This window comes from Callorhinchus milii, unplaced genomic scaffold (genome assembly GCF_018977255.1).
Source record: "Callorhinchus milii isolate IMCB2004 unplaced genomic scaffold, IMCB_Cmil_1.0 Scaffold5, whole genome shotgun sequence".
Classification (NCBI taxonomy): domain Eukaryota; kingdom Metazoa; phylum Chordata; class Chondrichthyes; order Chimaeriformes; family Callorhinchidae; genus Callorhinchus; species Callorhinchus milii.
The window spans coordinates 23,724,813-23,752,458 of record NW_024704746.1 but is presented as its reverse complement, the minus strand read 5'-3'; the positions used below and the strand labels follow the sequence as shown (position 1 = coordinate 23,752,458).

The following is a 27,646-nucleotide window of genomic DNA, read 5'->3' as shown; positions in this document are numbered from 1 at the left end:
GACGGGGGCCATGGGCCGCCAGGGAGACCCGGCGACGGGGGCCATGGGCCGCCAGGGAGACCCGGCGACGGGGGCCATGAGCGGCCAGGGAGACCCGGCGACGGGGGCCATGAGCCGCCAGGGAGACCCGGCGACGGGGGCCATGAGCCGCCAGGGAGACCCGGCGGGGGGGGCCATGAGCCGCCAGGGACGGGGGCCATGAGCCGCCAGGGAGACCCGGCGACGGGGGCCATGAGCCGCCAGGGAGACCCGGCGACGGGGGCCATTGAGCTGCCCCGGTCGATGTGGAAGCTGATAGAAGAGTTCGTGTCGGTCAGCGAGAGAGATGAAATCAGGCAGGTCCTGGGAGAAGCAGCGGTGGACCTGAGCCTGGACCTGCACGCGGAGGTGGGGGCACGCCTCAGTACAGCCCCATCGTTCCGCCTCCCAGAGTGGGTGGGCACGTGGTGGTGAGGGTTCGATCCCCAGTAGCTCAGGGGTCGATTCCCGGGCGGGGTCCGGGGCGCGACGTTGGGCAAGTTTCCTTGCTGCTCGCGCGCACACGCACACGCACACGCGCGCCTCTGTTTACCCCACTGGTCAGTAGGAACCCGGTTGTTAGTTAGTCGATTGGCGGATCGCTTTTCCGGGGGGTAATAATCCCTCCAAAGAAAAAAAATACCATTGTTATCAGAGGCCGCCCCAGGCACGTCCCTGGGAATAGAATGAATAGAATAACAATCCCTCCACAAAAAAACCAATAATAAATTGGTCATTTTCAATCCACGACTGTTTGTGGGACATTGCTGTGCGCAATTGGCTGCCGCGTTCGCCCACAAATATACAGTCAATTCACTTTACAGTGTGTTCTGTGAAGCGCTTTGGGACGTCCTCCCGACGTGAAAAGCGCTATATCAAATGCAAGGATTATTATTATTATTATTATTATTATTATTATCTGGGAAGCAGCATCACCCCAGACCTAGAGAGGCAGAAAGCAGTCAGTCCGCAGCCTGGACGAGACCAGTTTATTTTAAAATAACAATAACCATAAATTGGTCAATTCAACCCACGGCTGTTCGTGGGGACACCGCTGTGCGCAGTCGGCTGCCGCGTTTCGCCCGCGACACACGCAGTCACTACACTTTACAGTATGCTCTGTGAGGCGAGTCCTCTAACCGCTGAGCTACAGGACTCCACACTCTCTAAAATAAAATAAAATAATAAAATAACTGACGCTAGTTATTTTATTCGTGTTGCGTAGCGTTTAAAAGTGTTTCCTTGTTTAATTTTGCTGCTGAGAGCCAGGTCAGCGAGGTCTGTCGGTGGGCTTTTATTTAGGAGGCGATTCTTTCCGTGCCGCAGTGTAATAATAATAATCCTTGCATTCGATATAGCGCTTTTCACGTCGGGAGGACGTCCCAAAGCGCTTCACAGAACACACTGTAAAGTGAATTGACTGTATATTTGTGGGCGAACGCGGCAGCCAATTGCGCACAGCAATGTCCCACAAACAGTCATAGATTGAAAATGACCAATTTATTATTGTTTTTGTTTTGGAGGATTATTATTAGGCTCTGTGTGGAGTAAGGAAACTTGCCCAAGGTTTCGCCCTCTGCCTGGAATTGAACTCAGGTCTCTCACTTGCAAAGCGAGTGCTCTAACACTGAGCTACAGGACTCCACTCCAGTGTGTCTGGAAAATGGGGAGCTGTTGTTTCTGGCTACAGTCTTGTCTCTCTGGGGAGGAGAACATCTTCAGATGGGCTGGTTTTCAAAACCCTTTGTGGCCTGGAGAAAATTTTCCAGATCGCACAGCGGGTCTCGACACAAAGATGAACGTAGGCTTCAGAAGTGGGAAGGATTAGGGAATTTTGTCGGGTGCGAAAGTATTTTGCATCGTCAGAGCAAACGGGGTCATGTACCCTGAATCCAGACACCACCATTGATGACAATGAACTTTCCATTAAAAAGACCTTTAACCTTCAACCTTGTGGAGTCCTGTAGCTCAGGGGTTAGAGCACTCGCTTTGCAAGTGAGAGACCTGAGTTCAATTCCAGGCAGAGGGCGAAACCTTGGGCAAGTTTCCTTACTCCACACAGAGCCTAATAATAATCCCTCCAAAACCAATCAATAATAAATTGGTCATTTTCAATCTACGACTGTTTGTGGGACATTGCTGTGCGCAATTGGCTGCCGCGTTCGCCCACAAATATACAGTCAATTCACTTTACAGTGTGTTCTGTGAAGCGCTTTGGGACGTCCTCCCGACGTGAAAAGCGCTATATCAAATGCAAGGATTATTATTATTCAAGTCTCAACCATGTCATTGATCTAAAACCTTCCTGTCTTTTGAGGAAAATCATGGTCAGAATTTTACCCCTTCCAACAACAACAACAACAAATGACATTTGTATAGCGATATGATTACTGGACAATAGTTAACTGCTGCTCAGTGAAATAGAAATTAAAATGTCAACCATTTTGCCTGCAGGATGCATCACAAATCTAAGACGAGGATTTCCACGTGATCCGGTTTTAATTATATTTAAATGATTTAAAACGTCAGATTATTCAAGATCCACTTTTTTTCTGCCTCTCCACCCCGAGAGACTTGCCTGACGCACAGTTGCAGTGCAGTCATACCCCGCTGAGGTATTTAATAATAGACTGCTTTGGGTATCTGCTCCAGGCAAGAACGGCTTCCTGAAGTTATCTGGATCACAGTGGTCCATTCAAACTTTGTGACTTCCTACGAAGAATTATTGGGCCATGTTTAGTTCATGGCAGTAAGTGTTCAGGCCTGGAATCTATGGCTGGAGCTCAGTGAAGTGCTTACCTGGTTTAAGTCCCTTGAGGTAATGCAGGGTCTCATTTACAAAGAATCCTATAATAAGTTATCTTAAATAACCTGTGAAGGTATAATTCAGTAATTGCATAAATCATTGTGTAACATGCGAATCTCCCAGGGCAGACACACAGGAGAAAGCGGATCTTGTATAGCTTTATGTTTTAATGATTTAATAATTAAGACTGGTTCAGAGTGAAACCATTCTCTCATTCGTGATGAATGCAAAAACATTGAGATTTTAATGGCAATTTTATATATCGCAGTCTAAGAGGCATTGGGCCTCCAGGAGTTCGCTTTATGTTGGAATGAACACAAACATGTGTTTTGAAGATTAATTTCTTGTTTAGAATGCGGGAGCTTTACTGAGAAGTTTTTTTACTTAGAAAATTACAGCACGGAAACGGGCAATTTGGCCAAGAATAATGCTATCCTAATGTGAGATATGATGACCCGCCCTTCTTTGCCTTCCTTCCCTCTTTACGTGACCGAAATGTTAAGAACAAGTTATTGAGATCCTGATATCTTGTGATGTATAAGGTTACCCGGTGATTGTATAGCTGCACTGCTGAACAATGAATTGGGAAAGCAGTGGAGTTTGAAGTGGTCCTTCTGCTATTTTGTGGTTTGAAATAGCCTTGAATTAATGCTTTCCAATGTTTTTAATCTTCTTACAATCTGCATGACTTGAGGCGTTTGTATCTTGCATGAAATCTCTTAAGTTAAATACTGTAATGATACAGGATGTAAACGCAGTGATGGACTGTGGCTTGTTAAACTCAGTAGACTGAAAAATGCCTGTAACTCTCCTCAGACTTTTTAGATTGGATCATGGTGCATATTTGGGGATAGAGACGAGAATCTGTTCACTGCTTTCCCCCACGTTAATTTAATATTTCCTTTCTGGGAGGGGGTGCTGTCTGCCTCAATAAACTGAGGATGAAATTATACTTAAAACTGATTCCTATTATTTTGGTTTCTACAAAATGTGTTTTTTCTGGTGCCCATCGAATCATGAAATGGTGCCTTAGCAGCTAAGGTTTGCTAAAAAAACAACTGTTTCCAATACCCATGGTCTCAGACTATAATGCTGAAGAGAATTGCTGGTGTTGTAGGATGAGTTTGTACCCACTGTGTGTGTCCCAGAAGAAATAGACATTTTATTGAATTTTGTTCTCAAGTCTTAAATTTTATTTTTCAGCTGAAACTGCTGTTTGACTCTCGAGTTCTAATGTACTTACTCTGTCACGCCGTGTAGTTATCTCTCTACATTTTTTGTTCTCCAAACATCAAAGAAAAGCAGACAATTTGGCTTAATGTTAATGCTTTAACCAAAACAATGGAACTGTCTAGTTCAGAATCGAGCCTTTTTATGTGTTGTGGTAATACACTGACTAAGCAGACAGTGGGCTTAAGCCCAAGTTTAAAATTCACATTGTGCCCATGTTCTTCCCACAGTGAACTGTCTACTGATAGTTTTACCGAGCTGGTGAAATTCCTATCACCGTACTATTTAAGGTGCTGTCTAGGGGGGAATTCAGTCTTAGAAATTACAGGGATTTAATTGATTGAGCTGCTGGAGGTCTGCTCTTATTCAGTGTGATAGCGTTTTATCAAGGGTTGTACTCTATAAAGTGTCTGAGGAAATGCATGAGATTTCCGTACTCTTCACAAAGCCCAAACAAATAAGAATTATAAATTGAACATTAAAGAGAAGGAGGCATTGGAAGCCCTAATTAGTTTTGATCTTGGAAAGGTGACACGATTGTTAGGATATGGTGGGCAGGTCCTCTCGGGAAGGAAACGTTGGGAGAGCAAGTAACCCTGGGATACTTTGGTTTACCTTCAGACATCTGGCCCCATGGCACCACTAGCGGAGGCCTAAAAGCCATCCGAATCCTGTGCTCCGCCTAATGGAAGAGGAATGCTTAAGGGAAGCTCCTTGAGTCGAAGAGCAATTTATCCCAATGAGGACCTGCCCACCATAGCCTACCAATCGTGTCACCTTTCCAAAATGGCTTACGGCCCTGGAATTAGTAATGTGTGGGCTTTTGAGAGCAAATTGAAAACCAAGCTCCAAATCTCGTAACAGAGATTTACTGCAACCAATTTAGGACATTATGGAAGTCAACAGAAGCCACAGGCTAAAATGTGAAAGAATGTTACTTCTAATCTCCCAGTAGCCTAAGTCTTGATATCGGTTGTATTCATCCTAGAAAATGAAATAATTGGGGCAGTACATTTTAATTGAATAATCTACTTTTCCCCTCAGTCTAAGATCTGCAGTTCAAATGACCTGGAATTATGTTCTGCATTAGGCTTTTTATTGTTACTGGGTTTTGGTTACTTCTATTTTTTGTTCTGTTTTTAAAGGATAAATCAGAGAAGGACTTGGATAATGTGGAGTCCTGTAGCTCAGTGGTTAGAGCACTCGCTTTGCAAGTGAGAGACCTGAGTTCAATTCCAGGCAGAGGGCGAAACCTTGGGCAAGTTTCCTTACTCCACACAGAGCCTAATAGTAATCCCTCCAAAAACCAAAAAACAATAATAAATTGGTCATTTTCAATCTACGACTGTTTGTGGGACATCGCTGTGCGCAATTGGCTGCCGCGTTCGCCCACAAATATACAGTCAATTCACTTTACAGTGTGTTCTGCGAAGCGCTTTGGGACGTCCTCCCGACGTGAAAAGCGCTATATCAAATGCAAGGATTATTATTATTATTATATATTATTATAATGTGATGTGAGCAAGCTACCACACTTAAACTCGTCACAGACTGGAGGATAAGGTCAACATTGTCCAGCCTTAAGGAAGACCAGAGATTAAAAGATTTGTTTTGCCCCAACGGAATAGCAGAATGTTGTGTTCACTTAAACACTTTAAAGAGGGGCTTGAATGCATTCTTGTTAAGAAGGGAACTGAAAGTAAAGGGATAAGTATAGATCAGTTACCGCACAGAGTATGAGAAAACTTTGGTTGAATGAACAGAAATAGGTTATAATGTAAGATTGATATCCAACTCAATTATCTGCGGGTCAAGAGAGATTTTACAGTTTGCTCATCTTGGAAGTTTCAATTCTGGTTCTTAGGAGAATTGAATGCATTAGGCAGTCTAAAATTACATTGAAACTGTTTAAAAATAAATGACTATTCCATATTTATACCCTTCTGAGTTGCTGAACAATTTTAGTTTAGCAGGAAATAATATCACCTGTTCAGGTAGAAGTTCAAGAAAGCACTGATTTCAAAACGCACAAAAGTGTAATGTGCCACATAATTTGTTGTCATTTTTACCTGTCAGTACTGCATTAGCAAAAGAGCCTACCCACTACAGGATGTTTTTTTTTATCCTGTGGTTGGGTACCTAATATTTAGCCAAACTGTTATTAAGTGTTGGTTTGGCAACCCAACCTGGGAGTCATGTTGAAATGCCTTATGGTAATTAAAGGATGTAAGAAGGTATTTGGCTGGTGGTACAGTGGTCAGTAATACTAGTGGTTGGAGTATTTGCTTCCTAGGACTGTGGTTACATTTTTGAATCCCAAGGGATGAATCCCAGGTTGCTTAAGCGTGCGAAACAGGCTTCAGTGAACATCTGGGAGGATGGGCTCCGAACTTAAAGGGGGTTAAAGAAGAGAATCTCCGAAGGCAATGCAGGTTTTCTGGCAAAAACTACCACAAACGACGTGACACATATTTTTATGCATTTTGGAATTAATGCTTTCAACAACAACAGCAATTTGCATTTATATAGCGCCCTCCACGTGGGGTAGCGTTCTGGAGCGCTTTCAAAATGCTGGGCAAGAATCTATAACATGCTCCAATATTATTACCCAATAGAGTACAATCTTTTGGGCTGATCATTATTTTGTTCACGATACAAGTATAATAAATGCCTTTTTGATTCATTCAGCGCTCTAATGCCTTATTTGTTTTTCAGGTGGCCATCCTCATGGAAATCTGGCATGAGATGAAGGAGGGCCAGGCCCTGGCTCATTCGCAGGACCCGATGTCAGTGCTACTGGAGCCTGCTACCATCAAGAGTCTTCTTCGCCACGATATTCAGCTGCTGCTTTTAAACATTCAGAAGAAAGCACTGGATGAGGGCAGGTATAGTACTCACTTATAGGGCTCGGGTTCCAAGAACTTGGTGCAATAATGATGCAATAAAATTGCAGATGTTGTTTCTCAAAGGTGTTTTCAAGGAAAAGAAACAAAAGTGGTGTGAGTGCATATTGGAGTGAGAGAGAGAGGGAGAGTGTTGATGCTTGTGGGAGAGGGAATGGAATGTAGGTAGGTAGGAAGAAACTAGATGTTCATGTTGGAAGTTGTCCAGTCTGGGGTAGTCTGGGTGTTGAGCTGAGCCCAAATTCACCCTTCTCAATACAGCTGGTGCAGTTCTTGTGTTATTCAAGATTATTTTTTCTTAATTAGATTTGACTTGTTTTAAAATCTCACCAACAATTGATTTAATTGCATTAAAAGGGACTTGATGAGATGGTGGTCTAGTAGTTGGTAATATGCTGTATGGTGTGGTATAAACCATGAAGTTTCACCAGTTCAACCCCTGATGAGTACAAAGCTAATTATCTTATAATAATAATAAAAATTAGTAATAATCCTTGCATTTGATATAACGCTTTTCATGTCTTCTCGACGTCTCAAAGCGCTTCACAGAATAGACTGTAAAGTGAATTGACTGTATATTTGTGGGCGAAACGCGGCAGCCAATTGCGCACAGCAGCGTCCCTCAAACAGTCATGGATTGAAAATGACCAATTTATTATTGTTTTGTTTTGGAGGGATTATTATTATCTTAGCTCTGATCGTGGTGGAGTCTAGCTGATAGTCTAATCCTGCTTGGAACTGATGAGAAAATATCAAAGGAGAATGTTTCTAAGATTTCTGCGGTTCAATATTAATAGAAGATTAGTTTCTGTAATAATAATCCTTAAATTAGACATCGAAGTTGTCTCAAAGCACTTCACAAGAATATACTGTTAAGTGCAGTGACTTTGTATTTTGTAGATGAGTGCCTATCGAGCTCAGAGGGAAAGTTGTCCTGTGTTGCTTTTGTGGCTTCCCAAATTTAATAATATCACGACCAGGGGCTTGGGACAGGGAACATTATCTTGGATGAACAATGGGACGGGATGTGAGGGAGGTAAAAGTAGAAGAGAAAATAAAAACGCACTAAAGTCGGGGTGGAGGGGGGGAGGGGATAAAATCAAGTGCCTCTGGGACGCAACCCCTCATGAAGGGTGCCATATAAGTGCAAGTTGTTGTTGTTGTTGATGCTCTGTTGTTTCTTGGTGCTTTTTAACAAATGCTTTTATTGAAAAGTGAGAACTTAGTCATGGTAAATTATCAAACTAATTGCTCTGTTGGCAGGTATTTAGACTGATTTACAGTAAGCGAGGATTTCCCTTTCAAATGGACACTAATGCCGTTTGACATCTTTAGCTGCAATTAACAGCAGGAAATTTTAACACCAGAACTATTCATGTGGACTTCAAGATTAATATGGAAGCAATTCCTTTGATAGTTATCCAGAACTTTTAGGCTTTTCTTATTCAGTTGCTTTGATCTATGACTTGAAAAACGTCAGCTGATCCATGAAGATTAAGGTTGTGGGCATCGCTCCTTCATGTTACTTGCGATTCCTTTGCCCATTTGTGGTGTTTATGGGGATGTGATTTTCATAGTCACAGAGGTTCACCATCGAATGTTCGTTACCTATCTTTAGTGAGAGAGGGCTCACTGTATGGGAAGTGAATTCTGTTTTGTAGCTGGTTATTTTATGTAGTTCAAGTTCAAGGCAGTAAAAAATCTATTTGGAGGAATTAATTTTTTAGAGGTCTAATGTTACATACTATACCGTTAGTGGACCCAATATCGTGTGATCAATATAATTTGTTGATCTTTTGTCTGAAAGGCACTATATGCGGTAAATGTATGGATACTTCCCGACCGAAACCAAAGTGGTTGTAGGACGATAGTGAGTGTTACTTTGAAACGTTTATTTATTTTTAAAAGGCTCCCGTTGATGCAATTGCAGCTCCAATCGTTGAATCCAACAGAATCTGAGAGGCACGTGTCGGTTGGGAAGAGAGGGGGAGGAAAATGGACATCATTGCAGTGACTATCCATAAAACTGATTTTACGTAAAAATAATGCTGACAATGCAATTCCACAACTGTCACAAAGGATGTATCTTACTCTTTGTAGGAATGAGAACGAAGCCCTTTCAAGTTATAATCGCAGCGTTGTCAGTTTTGCACTAGGACAGAGTTGGCCTGGAAGTGGATTGAGCAGGCCTGGCAGCACAGACCGCTCAAAAGACCGAATGTCACCACAGAGGAGACCCAATACTAGTGAGAGTCAAAGGTCAGTACAGTCCAGTCCAGGTGTTGGCATTGAATGAGATTATAAGAAAACCATCTTTGTTTCTTATAAGGCTTTGTCTTGATGTTTTCTGCCTTAATAAAATAAATTCCAAGTACCCAATTTTGTATTAGTTTGTGTTATTGATAGAGCCACCATCCTATGACATGGTAGGAGGCCATTTAAACCACATGCAGGATGACTTCTGTTATAATATCTTGTGCTAACCATATGTTGTGCTAAATTGCCCTGTGATTGTCAATACTAATCGCCCTGTTTTTTCCTTCAATGAATGAATCTATCCTAATCCAAATCCCTCACAGTTTCTCCATCTCTTCAACACCCTTTGTCCCCACGTGTCCATCTAATATCCTTATAAAAACCCAGTCGACTCAACATTTAAACTTGGCAGTTAATTGCTTGGTTACCCTCTTCAAAAATGATTGTCCCTAGCAGCCCCCTTCATGCTCCTGGTTATATAACCGTGCCCACAATCCATGCCCTCTTGTCCTCAACAGAGTTACCAGTGGAAATAGTGCTTCACCATTGATCCTCTCAATTGCTTTCATTATCTTAAATACTGCTGCAAATTGTTTTCATTCTAATATTTGTGATTTTCCATTTTTTGTGTACTGTTCTGGGTCTATCTCACTCGGACGTCTACCTTACTTTGCTTGAGAGGATTTTCTCAATGCTGTTCTATTATTGTTCACCCAAGTGAATCTCTCTTTTTAATTTCCTATTCCTCACTGCCTGGCTCCCGCCCATTTACCAGCTACACAACTTCAAATACAGTGGCCAAGAGATGCATATTTATTTTGTGTTTCTGCAAAATAAAAATTAAAAATTAATAAATTAGAAAAAGGTAACCAATTGAAAAAGGTAAGTCACATTTAACTTACTAGATACATAGGACCTGATGAGAGAGGGTGGGCAGAAAGATTCCTCTGACTACCCTACTTTTTTAAACAAAGCGAAAATAGCTTTGTTTTGGGCTCTGATCCACATTTTGCAGAACCAGTCAGTCAGAGAGGATTTAGCCCATTATATTCTATCATCACTGGCAACGCTGCAGCATCTCCATTTGTATCTGACCAGAGACATCAATTCATTAATGATCGATGTGGTTTACAAAGGAGGTATTTGCATCTTTCCCTGGTGCTTCCAATAGTCTACCTTATTGGGTGTTGCTCGATCAAAGCCTGTGCAATCAGGTTATTATTCTTTTTTTTTGTTGAAAGAATTGTTGTGTTGGTGTTTATGAGGCCAGAATATATTGAAGTGAATAGGGTCCCTGTTTGTGCCAATAAGTAACATTTATTGGTGCAAAAAGAATAGATTCCTGCCTAAGGAACATTGAGTGATGTTCCATTTTGCGTCGTTTCAGAATCCTGCTTGAGCGAGTGATCACATTATAGATGTGCTAGGCATACCGTCTTCTTAAAATAAATTTCCCTCTTGTCGTCTTTTGGAAAGGTTTTAATTTGCCACTTTGGTATTGAGCCCTTTAACCTTTCTGCTTAGTAGTACAAAGGGCTGGAGTCAAAGTGCATCTCTGTGGCGTGCCCGGCAGGAGAAACACATCAGCACATTCTCAAATGAGAAAAAGAAGTGGGCGAGGGTTGGGGGGGGTGTGGGGGAGAGAGAAACGAGTTCAGTTCTGTCAATCTATCCATTTTACTGAACTTTGAACGTTTCGAGTCAGCGTCACATCACCAAAACCCAGATGTGAAACTGCGGTGTCTTATTTCCTTTGACTTACGCTTATTTACTTTATTTCGAGTAGTTATTTACGTACTCGGCTGAGACACTAACAATCGTATAACTGCACTATTGGGACATGAACAATGTGTACGAGTTTCAACCCTTTATATAAAAAAATCTTTGACCTCTTTTGTCAGTTTGTTTATTTTTTATAGATACATTATTCTGAGACAAAATGATCACTGATGAGTTTCATTCCATTTCCCTTTCTTTTACTTTCAATTGCATTCCTTGTCATGATTTAATTAGTTTGGGTCTCGTCTCAACTTCTAACTAGTTTTCACTAATTTAATCGTCTCCTATTTTCTTAATTTCTGGCCAAATGGAGGTAACTACCACACTGTAATTCCATTTCCCTCTCTTCTACTTTCAATCTCGTTCATCGTTTGGTTGATTTATTTAACATTGGTTTGTTCTCGGTCCAACCTGTTGCCGTTTTAAAAGAGAATATTTTGGCTAAGATTTGTCAACTTAATCACAGAGCAGGCCAAATTTTAGAGCAGCACGTTAGCCATTATAAATTCCATTATCAGCACCAGCTGACTTAAATTCTATATTGCCAAGCCAAGACCAGCCCGAATCAAGCAATAAAATTGATTCCAAATGTCTGAATCTTCCACCAGCCAATGCTCCAGGGCAGCTTTAAAAGTGGAAGTGTGTTTTTTTGGCACAAATGATCAGAAGCAAGCCAGTGGATATTAAAAAAAATTCTCTCTGTTCACTCCCAGTTTGACAGTGAGGGGGAAAGCATCAGAATTCATTGTGTTTCTCTCATGTGATAGCACTCTGAGATAAACTTCTATGACGATTTTCTTAATGTGCAGATAATCCTCATTGTAGAGTGGTCTCTACAAGAGTGCCTTCAGCTCCCCTCTCGACTCTCTACCCCCTCCTCGCTCCCTCCCTTCCCTCCCCTCACCCTGACCATTCCCCCCCTCCTCGCTCCCTCCCTTCCCTCCCCTCACCCTGACCATTCCCCCCCTCCTCGCTCCCTCCCTTCCCTCCCCTCACCCTGACCATTCCCCCTCCTCACTCCCTCCCTTCCTTCCCCTCACCATTTCCCCCCTCCTCACTCCCTCCCTTCCCTCCCCTCACCCTGACCATTTCCCCCCCCCTCCTCGCTCCCTCCCCTCACCCTGACCATTTCCCCCCTCCTCGCTCCCTCCCTTCCTTCCCTCACCCTGACCATTTCCCCCCTCCTCGCTCCCTCCCTTCCTTCCCCTCACCCTGACCATTTCCCCCCACTGCTCGGGTCCTGACCCAACTGTACAGCGCCTTGGGACGTCCTCCCGACGTGAAAGGCGCTCTATAAATGGAATCTTGTTGTTGTTGTTGTTGTCTGTATTCACGATATGGAGCGTGGCTAAATGAAGGCAGAATTAGGATCTGTTTTAATGAGACTAAATCAGATTTTTGGTGTACTTTGGTGTGGAAAGAGATCTGCATGGTATTCCTTGTGAGAGATGGGATATTTTATTACAGCAACTGAGTCATGAGCAACAACAGAAATGGACGTTTAGAAATGGGTAAGCCCCATCTTGTCCATTTATATTCCAATTAATCTCAAACGTAGCCACCTTCTTTCTCCAGAAATGCATTACGTTGGCTCTTGAACACATTTATACTATTTACACCATTGGCCATCCATGGTAAATTACATTTCATTTGTCTAGTACCATTTTTGTGACATATTTTGGTTTGAATTCCCTATTTTAGAATTCAGCTTTTCAAGATTTTTTCCCCTTTGTTCTTTCTTCCAGTCTTGTGTTTAATATGGAAGACTTAAAAGACAAGCTGAACATTCAAAACATTGACGACATTGTGTTGCATTTACAGTGAGTATGACTTCTTGTTGGACCTCTACTGTACCAGAGTGCTATTTCCATTTCCACACATGAAGCATATTTGTGCCAGATAGTCTCCAGTTGAAGAGTAACTCTGTACCCTTTAAGGAACTAGCTTGGCGTTTTCCCAAACTCATTTTATACAGGAGTATTCAAGCCATTGGGTAGAGGGGAGGCTTTCATTTTGTTGATCTGGGCTGAATTCAAACTAGTGTCCCAATGATAAAAAAGCATTGTGGAAAAACACTGAGCTCTCCAGATCAGATAATGTCTTTTTTGTAATAAAGATAAGGGTGAATAACAGCAAGTCTTGCAAAAATCATTCGTTTTAAAGTATATTATTCAAAGGCACTGGCAGACACTGAAGAAAAATGCATTTCCTATTGATTACAGGTTTTACTGCTGAATAATGGAAGTTACTATAAACTTCATAACAAATAGTTAAAAGGCAAACGTTTTCTCTGTGTCACAAGCTCACAGTTGTATTACCATTTTATATCAATTCAATTATATATATTTAATTTGAACCTTTAGTACATTTATAAGGAAACACAGAACGATTAGGGGCTGGGATTAATTTGGGAAATTCAAATGGCCATATCAGAAACATCAAGGGTTGGTGATGGATGCTAATAATTCGACTCTTTATATTGGCAAGCTCATTAATTCCAATCAGATATGCGGGAAACAAGTTTCAGCAGTTGTGAGAAAATATCTTTACATCTCTCGAAGTGTGCGTATGAATTAAAATGTACTTAACCACATCTTCAACTTCATTGTACTTTCTGCACACTTCGTGCCCAACATTAAGCTCCCAGGTCAGTTATAATATGAGTTAAATATAGTTTAAAACTCCCAATTTCAGAACAGCACCCCTTTGATTATGCTTAAGTGACAGCAATGGGAAGCCACCAATCTGCGGAACAGTAAAAGAGCGAATTAATCTGAATCTAACACGAAATGCGTCAGCTATTTTAGGAATCCGGAATTAACCTTTGCTATATCTAACATGTTGACAATCAAAATCAACTTTATTGTGGATCATTTGATACTTGAACCATGATTTTTATTCAGCGGGAAATGAATAAGCGGTTCTCTGTCCAATGGAATTGTTTTGTAAAGGACCTAAATTCTCCTCCCCCCAGCCCCCCATTCGTGTGTGTTTCATAACTAAACAGAATGCTATTTTCTTTAGAATTAGCCTCAGATATCTATCAGATTTGTGAGTGAGTGTGTAGTCCACAGGAGAAAACCAAATGCTAACTGATCCAATGCAGTCCAAGATCTTTAAATCTCGTTAAAATTAGCTGCTGCCAGAAAAATAGCTGCCATCTGGGTTATACTGGATTTCTCAAACTGACAGAAGGAATGCAAACAGTAAATTAAAGTGCCAGACTCCAAAGGGAATTCTGTGAAGAGAAAATGGTGGGAAAACCTTATTTTAACAACAAAGAAGCAATTGTTTGGAAATCAGAACTGGATTCCACTGGCATATGGGAGATTAACCCATTCAAGACCTTTTTTCGCACTTTTGTTCACCTGTTTTGTAAGGTTTTCGAGACGCTAGGAAGCCAACCTTTATTCTCATCCTTTGCAGCAACAGATAAAAGTTGAGAATTGGATTTGTTTAATTTGTAGTGTGTACCGAGCAAATTGCAAATAACCTTGATTATGTAATTCACAAATTAAAAAGAAAAGGGTTGAATGTGACTCTGTAAACTTTTCAGTGGTTAATAACATAAGTAGGAGGCACTGATAATTCCTTCTATACACAAGTTTAAATGTAGCCTATAAATGAAATCCCATTAGCTCCAATGCGGTTAAATTTGCAGATGTCAAAATATAAGGATTGTATCCATCATTTGCTATATATCATATTCCCAATCCTAGAGGTTGGTGCACATACTATATTTTTTCATTAATAACCCATCCAAGATCTAAAAATAAGAATGCAGTTACTAAAAAGAAAGCAAAATAAAGGGGGTTTGGTTCATGCAAAATATGACCGATTTTTTTATTACCATGAATTCTGAGACTTGACACTTCCAGCAAGCATGACAAATGCATGATTTTTGCTAAACCTTACCATAGTAAAGTTACTGCCATATTTATGATCCGGAATGGCAAAGGTCAGATAAGGATTTACGTTGGGTGTGAATTTTCACTGTCTTGGGAGATATTTCTATACAACACGGTGGCAAGCCAAGGACAAGCCAAGAACAGGGATCAGGAAAACTTTTTTTGGAAATTAAAAAAAAGTCTTTGCATCAGGAGGCAGCTGCGAAATAGAAATCCAAAGTTATAATAACACCCATCTTGCCTTTTGCTCAAACTATTCATCGGGATGAATTTCATCTAACCAGCCAAAATACGAAATGGAGGGCTTTATGGAACATCATCAGTCAAATCTGGTGCAGAATTTGTTAACTGTATCACTTAAAAAAAATTCCTAATGTCTTTTTTTTCTTGCTTTTCGCTTCCAAAACCATAACCAATGGATCTCCTGGCCAATTGCTTGATTTCAGATGATGAATCATGCCCCAAACATTCAACCTATTCTCTTTCAAGTGCTGCTTAGCTTGTTGTAAATGTTTAACTCTCCTGCTTGCCTTTACCCCCTGCAGTCAGATGAGATTCGTCTTAAAGGTTTCATCTGCAATAAATCCGTACACCCTGCTTCTGTTTACTGGTTATAAAGTGACGACAACTCTAAGGTCTTTGAGATCATTGCCAGTGAAAAGTTAGTGAAGTTTTTGGGTGGTATTTGTAGGTCACATTGTTATGTGTCATCAACAGTGCGCGCACACACACCTCACATTTACATATAGTCTGTCACAGTGGGTGGTATGATTCTATTGAAATGACTTAAAATTTAAAAAAAAGTTATTTATTTTATGGTTGTTTGTGGGACATTGCTGTGTGCAGTTGTCTGCCCAGGTCCGCCTACAAAATACAGTCACTTCATTTCACAGTAACTCCTGTGCGTTGAGATGTCCTTTGGACGTGATAAGGTGCTCTAGCAAATGCAAGGATTATTATTACCATTATTATTGATCATCTGTGATAATGAACACATCACAAAGCATCATTTTTTTAATTCCGATTTTCCTGTTTAGGTCAAAATGTTGTAACCCACTCCCAGGACGTGGTTATTCTGTTTGTAATTATGTAGTGGCCACACACTGATTTACAATGAGGATAATAATAATCCTTGCATTTGATATAGCGCTTTTCATATCTTCGAGACGTCTCAAAGCACTTCACAGAATATACTGTAAAGTGAATTGACTGTATATTTGTGGGCGAAATGCGGCAGCCAATTGCGCACAGCAGCGTTCCCACAGACAGTCGTCGATTGAAGTGACCGATTTATTATTTTTTCTTGAGGGATTATTATTTTTGAATAATATTCAATTATTGAATTATTGAACTTCACTGTATGTGAAGTAATTCCGTCAGTAATTCAAACCAATGATTCATTTTAGAATATCTCGTGAGGTTGTAACCCTTGAAACACACAAGGGTTTTCCTACAGAATCGCAAACAAGTGGAACTAAAATGTTTGTCAAATTCAACCAGCATTCTGTCAGAGCAATAGAGTCATAACAATAATTACAAAAGCCCTGTAAGGAGCGTTGTGTGTCAGCCTTCACAGGATGTTCAACCTCTGCCACCCCACCCCACCCCCACCAAATGGATTTTAGCGGACAGCCCTGGCCACATGCTCTGTTTCTCTGTTTGCTGTAGCAGAGTGGGACTCCTTACAGAAGCTGCCAGATGTCTGGATACACTTAGTTTAAAACACTGAAATTGATTTAAGTCTTGGATCGTAAGGAGGTTTTCCCATTAACTGCCATCTACAGGAATGGCAATGTGGCAGACTATTCATATAAACTTTTAATCAAAAGAAGTTTAATGATCTCAACGTATAACTATATATGACTTGACTTCTTTGAAAAGTGGATGGAGGTCCTGGACATCTGCAGAACTTGAAAAGCGCTGCAGAATATTTAGTTTGTGAAAGTTGCAGGGCAACATTCCCGCACACTTACCACTTTCATCTTTAACAAAATCATTGTGTTGTACATTTACACCCATGGTCCGATGGGAATTCCAAAATACGTGTCAAAATTTTGATGGAGGGATTGTTTGATTATTGGAATGTGCGCAACATTAACAATACGATACACCTTCTGGAAATATCATTATTCCACACTTGTGAGTGCCGGAGGTCAACCATTATTGTAGAAATAATAATCTTTGCATTTGATATAATGCCTTATTACAGCAGTGAAAGGCCTCAAAGTACTTTCCAGGATCCATTGTAACATGTAGAGGCTATGTATTTGTAGATACTTAATCAATATAGTTGAAGGGGCAGTAAAGTACATTTTGATCTTTGTTCTAAATTGCTGTGTACTGAGCAAAATAGCCTGCTGAGAAGGTATTAAAAATGAGTGATACGGGAACTAAATACAGTAGGCTTAATGTCATGTGATAGTTATGCTTGGTTTTCATTTTATTGGAAGAATAGTTTTCCCATTCTAAACATCAATATGAAGCTTTGCTGGGAAGTTAATCTAATGATTAAGTAAATAAATGTGCCTTTGGTCTTCACAAGTAACAAACCAGATGATGGGCCCAGTAATTCCTTTTTAAATTGACTTCCAGAGCTCTAGCAGGGTTTCCTCTTGACACTTTCATCAATAAATCAGAATCCTTGACAAAGTAAATGATCTGCCCTTCCTTTGTGAGTTGCAAAAGTAAAAGAATTCTTATTATTTAGGTAATTATATTAGAGGCATCCTGCATTGATTCCTTGTTGTCACAACGAATGCTCTGTGAGTGCAAATACATCATTGAATGTCAACCTGTCCTCACAGGGTAAACCGAGACATGTTTATCTTCTGTTGCTGAGCAGTGTCATTGTTGACATCCCAAATGGAACAAAAATCAATTTAAATGTACAATTATAGCTAACTGCTGCGGTATTTATAGTACAGATGAGATTAACATATCTGGCAAGTACATCTTATTGCCCTGGTGGTAAGTTTCTAAAGTATATTGCTTTATTTTTCAGATCCATCTTGCAGGAGGAATGCAGCATTCTGAATAAGTGTATCCTGTTCTTGCAGGTATAAGGCCCCTTTTATAATTCGCTTTGCTGTTTATGCTGCTCATAATTCACTCTTCACCTTGCTTTTTTTTGTTAAAAAAGCATAATCAGAGAGGGGGAGTGGGTGGGTGGCGCAGGGCTGAAAGAGGTACCGACTGAGCCTAAACTTGCTGGGAATTGAATGAATGCACAGAAGTTGGCAAAAACAATACTTACTGTGTATTAATGACTATCACTGTTGGTGCGATAAGTCATTATCACTATTAAATGTTGTAGCCGTTCTGAGCTCATTTCCACATCAGTTGTACTTTTTTAAAAAGATGTTTTCAAAGAGCAAATGGGTAGCGACAAACCAAAAGTTATCTCTAATTATTTATAATATTAAAAATATTTATAATATTAGTATTGTATATAATTATTTGTGACTGATCAAAAATTGCAAACTGGGGTTGATTTTTTTTTGAAGATCATTGAAAGGCTTATTTTAATATTATTTTTGATTCACGGAGAAACAGTGAGAATGTCCTCCCCAGACAGGATGTCTCTGTCTCTATTATATGTTGACTTTTGAGGCAAAATGCAGACATTGTATTTTCCTAAGCACCAGTCAGATGTCCTTGTGCGGTTTAGCTTTATATCATTTCACAGTGACAGGATCCTGAAAATATAGACTTTGATGGAGGTGAAATAGGTTTTGAAGTTTTATACAGGACGTATAATTCAATATAAATCGTAAAATACACAGTGCATAAACTTTCAAAGTAACTTTCTGGAGGACAATCTAGTACCTGACGATTGCATTTAATAATAATAAAAATAGCAATAATAATGATAATCCATTTAATTAAAATAATAAATAAAGCATTTGCGCATTTTAATAGGAATTTCAGCTCTCGCATTCAGGCTGACATTCGGACATTACTACGTGCACCTCATGAAATATTTGCTTCTAGTCAAATTTCAGTTGTTTTTTTTCTTGCTTCAAACACACTCGGAGACATGCAACATCAAGGAAAAGAGCCCTATTTGCAGAATTTCTTACCTCATTTGTTTCCTTAGTTGTGTATTGATGTATTTTAATTGCATTAATTGCAGAGCATTTTTGCTGTGGAAATGAAAGGGGGCATTGTTCGCCGGTATTTCTGGCTTGCAGGCCCCCCCAAAATGCTCTTCTGTGGACTGCTCCCTCCCTGCAAGGCCAAAATAGTGTCAGATTCCTTCCCTCACACGTAACAAGAAAACACCCTCACTCCAGGGACAATAGGAAAGGACAAAAATGGTTCTGCCCACATCCTTTGCAACTCTATCCCACACTCCCTTCGCCTCGCCTCCTCGCTTGCTTCCTTCAAGGCCCATCTCAAAACCCTCCTCTTCAACCACACCTTTGGTCACCCTCCTACCCCCACCTTCCCTGCCCTCCACCCTCCCAACCCCCAACTCAGGTGCAAATCCTTGACTGTCCAGCGTCTTGAGACATCTTCCTGATGTGAAAAGTGCTATACAAATGTAATTTGTTATTGTTGATCACATCAGCAGCTGGGTGTTTCGGATTTTTATTCCATTAAAGCATCTTGTTATACCTCTTTGTGTTCCCCTACAAAAAATCTGTTCTGAAGGCTGTGTTGTCTGGTTAAGCTCCAGCATACTCAAGCCTTGGCTCCTGCCAACCTGCGCCTAACACTTTCCAGAATTATGTAAGCAGTGTTTGTCTCTCTAGGGAGAGAGTGCAACTCCATCCCAGATGCAAGGAGATTTCCATCTGTAACTATGTGGAACTCTGTCTCTGTAAAAGCTAACAGTGCAGTACATGATGTGTAAAAGCTCATACTATTATTTGTATTGTGCATCTATCATTTGGGAGCCATATTTCATTTGTGCAGGACACGAGCAGTGCTTTGTGTGGGAGGTTTACAAGATTTATGTAATTGCTGTATCTCTGGTTAAGTTGCTGAGCGGTTGAAACCAGACTCGTCCATCACCAAATCATCTCATTTTTTATTTTCAACATCGATGCATTTAATGTATTTGATGTTGAGGAGCTTCTGGTTCTCAGTTTGCAGAGACCAGCACGTATTGAAACAGTTCTCATCATCACTGAGTATGTTTTTCCACAAGCGATGCCACACCACCATTCCTATCATGGAAAGTACAGTCTATTTTGGCCTCAGTCTAATTGTTAGCCACAATTGACAGTTACCATCCCAATTAGCTTCCCTCCTCTGATTTTCTTGGTTGGGGCAACACCAAATTACCAATTCTCCCGATAATGCACAGGAGGACAAGGAAGTGGACGGGTGTCCAAGTGGACGAAGGTTCATTCCTGGAGCATCTCAGATGCTCACTGGACTAGATTCTTGCTCTTTCGAAGAGCCGGCACAGGCCCGATGGGCCGAATGGCCTCCTTCTGTGCTGCAAGATTCTATGATTCTAGGTTATTCTAACAGATTAGAAACCAGAAGATTTTCACCCGTGAAGTAAAACGCATGGCTTGTAGGTTATCCTCCAAGTGCAGGTGGCTTGCTGAGAAACTGCTCAGCCAAGTTTATCCACCAAATGCCAAGATTCCATGTTGTGTCAGGGCTCAGCTTCTGTCAGTGACCTTTGGTGGACAGCCTGATCCAGACTAAAGCAATTAATGTATTTGATGTATATTTTAAGATCCTTTATAACCAGGGTAAATTGATTTACGACCAAACTCGCCTTTGGATGTTTTAAAACTATTCTTGATTTAAAGACTTTCTTACATTCCCAGAATCTCAGAATTTCTATTTGAATTTCTAATTTCTTGGAATGGGATGACTCAGACTTGAATAAAAATTCTACCTTTTGAAATTCAATATTCAAATCTCTTAATGTTTTATGATTTCACTTTAGAACATTGAAGCTTCAGGGGGGAATATTTTAGACCGCTTACTTTCATATCTACCAACTCTTTTGCAATTCATCCAGGATAACAGCCGTGTACGCTATTCCTTAAGAATGTTTGAAGCAACAAATCAGCTGCACTTCATTGGTAGAATGTTCAAGCCCACAGACTGGACCAGTGATGTTTTTGTTGGCAATGACATCCAAAACTACTCATCCATCTGACAACACACAAAGCCCAGTGCAAACGGAAAGCTTTTCGTGATTCCGTTTCTGAGGCTGATTTTCTGTTTTGATGCATGCGGAATAACTTTGGTTCAGAGACTGTGGGCTTGGGCTTGTTATTTCATTAGTCAGCTGATTTGGGCAACGGGTACGTTTCCAATCATAGGAGGATCCAAGCTTTGTGTGGCTTCTGCAGTGCTGTGTTTAGCTGAGATGTTAATTCCAGGCTGGGGTCCCCAGCGACAGCAGCTATTTGACAACACTCTACATTGGCTGGAAGACAATAGCTATCTTCAGCCTCCTTTGGCAGCTGCTCATGCCATAGGAATATTATAAATGCTCATAAGATTTCAACTAATGGCTCAGTCTGTGGTAATAAGCAGTATCCATGAAACCACCTGTAGTGATCCTTTCCAGCTTGTAGCACTTGGTAAAAAAAAAACATTCTCATCAACGTGGCTGTCATGAGGGCAAGTTCAGGCTAAGCATGAATCGAAAACGGGGCTGGATGAAAGAAATAATTTTCTTTGGGTGGTGGGGGTGCGGATGGGGTGGGGATGGGGGTGGGGGGCGGTCAGCCGGATGTCTTAAGAGTATTCAAACCAAATATTGACTGGATAAAAGAAAATGGGGAAAACGAGAATTCTTAACGGGGTAAGAACTGAAAGAGTTTGGACTGTACGCAAATCGAACCGAGTCAAGCAGAAGATTGACTGAAAAATGAGACTGAAACATTGGGGTACATCTGTGGAGGGGGTACAGCTGGTGGGGACGAAGGCACAGCTCACAGCAGCAAATCACAAAGTGAACAATTGATTAAAGCCAGTGGAGAAAACCGCAATAACTATTCCATCCCTATAGACTGAGTAGGAAGTGCATTAGCAGCCGACTCGGGAAGTGTTGAGGTGGAATACTGTAACTGGAGTAAGGAAAATCCAGTCCTCGAAACTGCCTACAGCAATACTTCCTTTCAGAGGGACAAGCTAGTAAAACAAAAAATGATTTATTGCGCCAAATATTTCTGCATTGAACTGAACTGCCAGCCATATGAAGTCCACATCAAACTAACTGAACCAATTCACTCCTCCAAGCACGGTGGAAGATGGGAAAGTATGTAAACGTCAAACAAAACCTGCGGGCCAGTTTGGAGCTGAATTGTAAGAGTGTTGATGAATTCAAGAGCGTTCCTCTAAAACCTCAGCAGTCCTTTAAAGCAGCCGGTGTATGTTTTTGAATAAGCTCTGGTGATCATTCATTTCCTCATTTCAAAAAGCCGTTTTTTTTTTTCTGACTGCAATTTGTGAAAAGACTTTCGGTTCAAGTAAGAACAGATGTACCTCTTTAAGTTCACATCATCTGCTCTGAGTACTGCGAGTCGGTGGGTCAGGAACATGATATTTATTTAATGCAGAACAAATTAAAATCCAACATTAAATGTCATGCACGCTGCTGTGCGCAATTGACTGCCGCATTTCACCCACAAAATATACAGTCACTACACTTTACAGTATATTCTGTGAAGCGCTTTGAGACGTCTTGAAGACGTGATAAGGCACTGTTTCAAATGCAAGGGATATTATATATTATAAAGTGTTCACATTTTCAAGTATTTTCTCTGTCTTAATAGATTTTGTTCGTAATATGACTATTGCATTTCTCTTTAAAAGTTATAACTTTATGGAACATTTATGACTTTGGAAAATGAGGATTAGCTGTTGAGGAGGAGGCTGGGAATGCTTTGTCTTGTACAATCGACCATTACATTGCTCTCAACTCAATCTGGCAGTTTATACATTGGAGTGACAAGCTCTGTTTGAAGTGGGTCGTATTCCAGATGATAGTGGCTCTGGGTTATGGAGTGAGCCTGTCTGTGTTTACCCTCTAATCACTATGTCTAATATGGTTCTGTCTGTCTCGCTCCATCGCCCTCTGGCTCTGCAGCCAGCACCGTGGTATGAATCGTGTTGGTTTTGTCACTTAGTAGTTGTAGTCAGTTTCACTCGTGGTTTAAGAGTCAGCTCAGGACAACTCACCGCATGGTCTGTAATGTTGATGGCATTTTGTAATGTTGTGAACTGGGCTCTAAGTTGATGTGAAGAATTTGCGACTGTGTTATGATGGAATGGCCAGGTCCACCATCGGCGGCCGGGCCCACCCTGTGGAACTCCATCCCACATTCCCTTCGCCTCGCTCCCTCTCTTGCCTCCTTCAAGGCGTGTCTCAAGACCCTCCTTCTCCCGCGCCTTCGGTTACCCTCCTACCTCGATCCTCTCTGGCCTCCATCCCTCCCTTACTCCAATCTCCCTCCCTACCCTCAGCTCGGGTCCAAATCCCTGACTGTCCAGCGCCTTGGGACGTCCTCCCGACATGAAAGGCTTTGTGTAAGTGTAATTTTGTGTTGTATTAATCAAAGTATAGGAAGTTTAAACAAGGGCTGTTAAGAATATGTTTGTTCTCCAGGCCACTATAGGAGTATAACTACTTGCTGCAGACAGGATTCTCTGCTGCACTGGGCTGGCTTCCTGAACAAGGATTGTTCCTGACATAAAGATTGAGTATAAGCACGTCATCCTGCAATCAGCCAAGAAAGATCTGTGTTCAGTGATTGTATAATTTGTTCTGTATGAGCTTAGTTTGGTTCAGATGATGGCATTGCAATGGTTAGAGTAGGGATAATTTTGTTGATTTGCTGATTGCTGGATGGCTGACTGCTGTAGCATTACTTTATTTCTCCAGTTGAAAACAAAAAATGCGAATGGTATTCTATGGATCGCTCACATTTAGCCAATGGAAGGTGAACAACTAGATTTGTTCATGTACCTGATCTCCTGACCGAACACAGTCAATTCACTTTACAGTACATTCTGTGACGCGCTTTGAGACGTCTCATCAGTGAAGCAATTTGAGACGTCTCGGAGACGTGATAAGCGCCTTGGGACGTCCTCCCGACGCGAAAGGCATTATACAAATGTCATTTTGTATTGCATATAAAATGCAAGGATTATTATTATTATACATCTGTGAAAATGTCGGAACCAAATAGAGGTCAAACAATAACTGGTAACGGTCTGAAAAGAAAGTGAGGTCTTCATGAAGAAAAGCTTGATGTTAACTGCAGAAGTCTGGCAAACCATGGAGAAACACTTTGAGTCTCGTGTAAGCAAATAGTGGCTGTCTAAAGTTATTCTCCAAAGATCCCAAATAAGGGAAAAACAGCCAGAGTGTGCAAGAGAGAAAACATAGCCTGTCTCAGCTGCTAGAGTTCAAGTGCACAGAACTATGAAAATAACTAAAACCCAGGAAAGATAGAAGTTGTGATAGATGTGGCAGTTTAATGTGTTCATAGCAAATGTTTCAGATTAATGATTTGAAATCCATGTTTAATAAAAAAAACTATTTTACATTTATGTAGTTGTTTTTACGTCGGGAGGATGTCTCAAAGTGCTTGGCAAGGCTGGGTGGCACACGAGCTTGGGGTGGGGAGGGAAAGATGACCGAAAGCACAAAGAGATATGTTTTGAGATGTGGTTTGAGCAATGCAAAGGGGGGAGCGAGTCCTATACATCACACAGAGGTACAGTTCAAGATCCTGGTCCTCACCTTCAGACCCTCCATGGTCTTGCCAGCCCCTACCTCTGCCACCTCCTAAACCCCTACCATCCTGCTCCCTCCCTCTGCTCAGTGGGCTCCGGCCTGTTTCACGTCCCCCGCTTCGCTCGCCCCACTATCGGCGGACAGGCCTTCCACCACTCTGCACCCACCTTCTGGAACTCCATCCCGCAGTCCTTCCGTCTTGCCCCCTCCCTCGCCACCTTCAAGACCCTCCTCTTTGACCAGCTTTTGATCTCCCAGCTTCCCTCCCTGGCCTCCACCCTCCCCCACCCCGACCCTCAGCTCGGGTCCGTAACTCTGTCTGTCCAGCGCCTTCGGACATCCTCCCGACGTGAAAGGCGCTATACACATGTCATTTTGTTGTTGTTGTTGTTGTATACACTCCGGGATACAGAGTTCCAGGCAGCAGGGGCAGAATAGCCGAAAGTCTGCTTTTGCTTAAAAAGAACATTTTTACCTTTTTTACTGAACTAAATATATTAAAAGTTAATTTTTTCCCCAAAAAAAGTATGGCAATAGCTCCCCCCAGTGGTAAACTGAATGTGAAATCCACCTGCATAGCCCAGTTGATGAACAAGCATGTAAACTCTTGGTGTTGTTAGACCATTGGTTCAGAGGAAGGACAAAGCTATCAGAAGATAAAGGAAGATAAAGGGATGTTGAGTGAAATCAAGGCTTGATTGTGGACTTTGTAGTTTAGTCGCCTGTTGGCTCACACTGTCTAGGCTCACGTGACGAAGACGAACTGGAACAAGGCTGGTGTTTGTGGAGCAGTATTCCCTCATGTAATAATAATAATAATCCTTGCATTTGATATCGCTCCTTATCACGTCTTTGAGACGTCTCAAACGCGGCAGCTGAAGTGAATCCGTGTTTTCAGGGGAGGAGGGGAGAAATGGACCACACAATTTGCTAGAAAAGGGAAGAAACATCCTTAAAAGAGTATTCCCTCCATCCTTAAAGCTGTGTGCCCATCATTTTCTTTATGAATTGTTTTATTATTATTAATTATTATTAATAATAATTTGGTCACTTCAATCCATGACTGTTTGTGCACAATTGGCTGCCACATTTCACCCACAAAATACACAGTCAATTCATTTTACAGCGTATCCTGTGAAGCGCTTTGAGACGTCTCGAAGACGTGATAAGGCACTGTATCAAATACGAGGATTATTATTGTTGTTACGAATTGCTTGATGAATTGTACCTGATTTTTTAAATCTTGTTTATTCTTTGCTATAGAAATCCTTGGAGGAAGAACATCTGAGCAACAGTGAGCTCGTGGCAATAAATAAAGAGCCATCGATTGCAGGTATCAGACTGTTCATTTCTGTTGTACTTTGGCTGTAATTGGTGCCAGCAAGCAATATAATAATAATAATATGATATTGGCTAGAAAGGCTATCTTGCACTTATTGTAACAGAAGGGTCAGCACTCTGTCCTGTTGAATCATTCTTAACGTTTTTGTTTTTCTTCAGAACTCAAAGAGGAAAGGAAAATCCTTGAGCGAGATCTGCTGCTGACGTCATCGATCCAAAACCTGGCTTTGCCCTCCATCCTGTCTGGGCCCACGTCCTCACAGGTGTCCTACAGGTAAGAGGCATTCAGAGGCCGTTCTCTGAACTTGAGCTACATTTTGAGCAGAGGCCTCTGAGATCCTGAAGACTGACCTCCTGTCTCTTCAGATTCAATAGAGGAGTCAGGTTCAAATTGACCAAGCTGAGGTGGTTCATTATGGTGTGCTTAGGATGTTGGAATATCTCATTTAAACCCTGCAGTTGAATGAAAAGCCAGAGTAGTTTCTTTTTAAAAAAGGGAATTGAACAAATGTTTGAAGAGAAATATTAAGGGTTTATAGTGAAAGGAGAGCAGTGTGGGATTAGACCAGCTGTCTCATACGGTTAGCATGGACACGATAACCCGAATTTCCTCCTATGGTGCTCTGAATTTCATGGTATATAAATCCAGCGATGCTGGTTACAGACCGGTTGTTTATTCTGACCTCCTGTGCTAGTAGCATTTTCATTTGTTTGATACAGAAACATAGAACCATTGAGTGGAGGCCCAGCAGATCTAACCAGGAGAATTCCTTTCTTACCATTGTCGTCGGGGCGATCTGAAGCTAACCTAGAGTCATGCATGAAACTGCATAGTCCATCTGAGAGTGGATCATGGGTTTATCCTATAAAGCCTGAAAGGCTTTCTACGTTGCCATACAGAACCTCTCTTATGCCTCTCTCAGAACCTAATTGTCAGATTGATGGAACACCGAATGCCTATGCCCCTTTCCACTCCAAGGTGAAAGTTCAGAGTAAACTTCAAACACATGCATTGGGTGTTGAGTCCAGGACATTAAGTATGACTGAAATGTTTCCCACATGTGGCACAACTCCTATTGAAGAACTGTCATCTTTGCAAAACGAAATGCAAATGTCACTGATGTGCGCAGAGGCTACCAATGAGCTTCCAATCGAACCACTGTTAACCTCGTCTTTAGGTCACACAGAAATCCATCGTTCCACGGAGAAACCGAGGACTTTGCCCTCAAGGTTGAGAAGCCCAACTGAGGTGCTGCCATCAAGAGCTAAGTTGGAAGGTCATATTCTTATCCCAGCACCACCGTCATCTGAGAAGCCCATTAATGCTCAGCCTATCTCTGGCCGGAGAGTGAGGAGAGCACACACCGACAGTCTGACTGGCACTGCATAAATAATAACAAACTTGGAGCTGGGTTGGTGTGATTTGATTTTGTTTGAAATGAATTGAAAAAATTGGTGTCTATTGATCGCCATCAGAATACACTTACAAGTTCTCTGTATCATTCCCAATAATATGGTGTTTGCAGTTCATTTATTTCCATGTTGTCACCTCATCCTTACTTTACATCTCTGAGGTGAGTGTTAACTGGAATAAGAGAAAAAGGGAACATTAAAAACAGAGTATCAAAGATGTTTATTTTCTTACAACTTGAATAAAGGATGGAAATAAAATAATCTGAAGCGA

General features: G+C 41.3%; 1 protein-coding gene across 3 annotated transcripts; it reads left to right on the top strand.

Annotated features, from left to right (window-relative positions):
- The first annotated feature begins 213 nt into the window (after positions 1-213).
- ccdc24 (coiled-coil domain containing 24) lies at positions 214-27,646 on the top strand. Of its 3 annotated transcripts, none has more exons than XM_007899929.2 (8): positions 214-387; positions 6,770-6,939; positions 9,058-9,216; positions 12,738-12,812; positions 17,902-17,956; positions 25,885-25,954; positions 26,122-26,236; positions 26,683-27,646. In XM_007899929.2, the coding sequence occupies exons 1-8, from the start codon at positions 232-234 to the stop codon at positions 27,350-27,352; spliced, it is 1,470 nt and encodes a 489-aa protein (XP_007898120.2). In that variant the 5' UTR covers positions 214-231; the 3' UTR covers positions 27,353-27,646. The 3 variants fall into 3 exon arrangements, with proteins under 3 accessions (XP_007898120.2, XP_042191862.1, XP_007898121.2); XM_042335928.1 differs by having other exon boundaries at positions 27,141-27,286; XM_007899930.2 differs by lacking the exon at positions 9,058-9,216.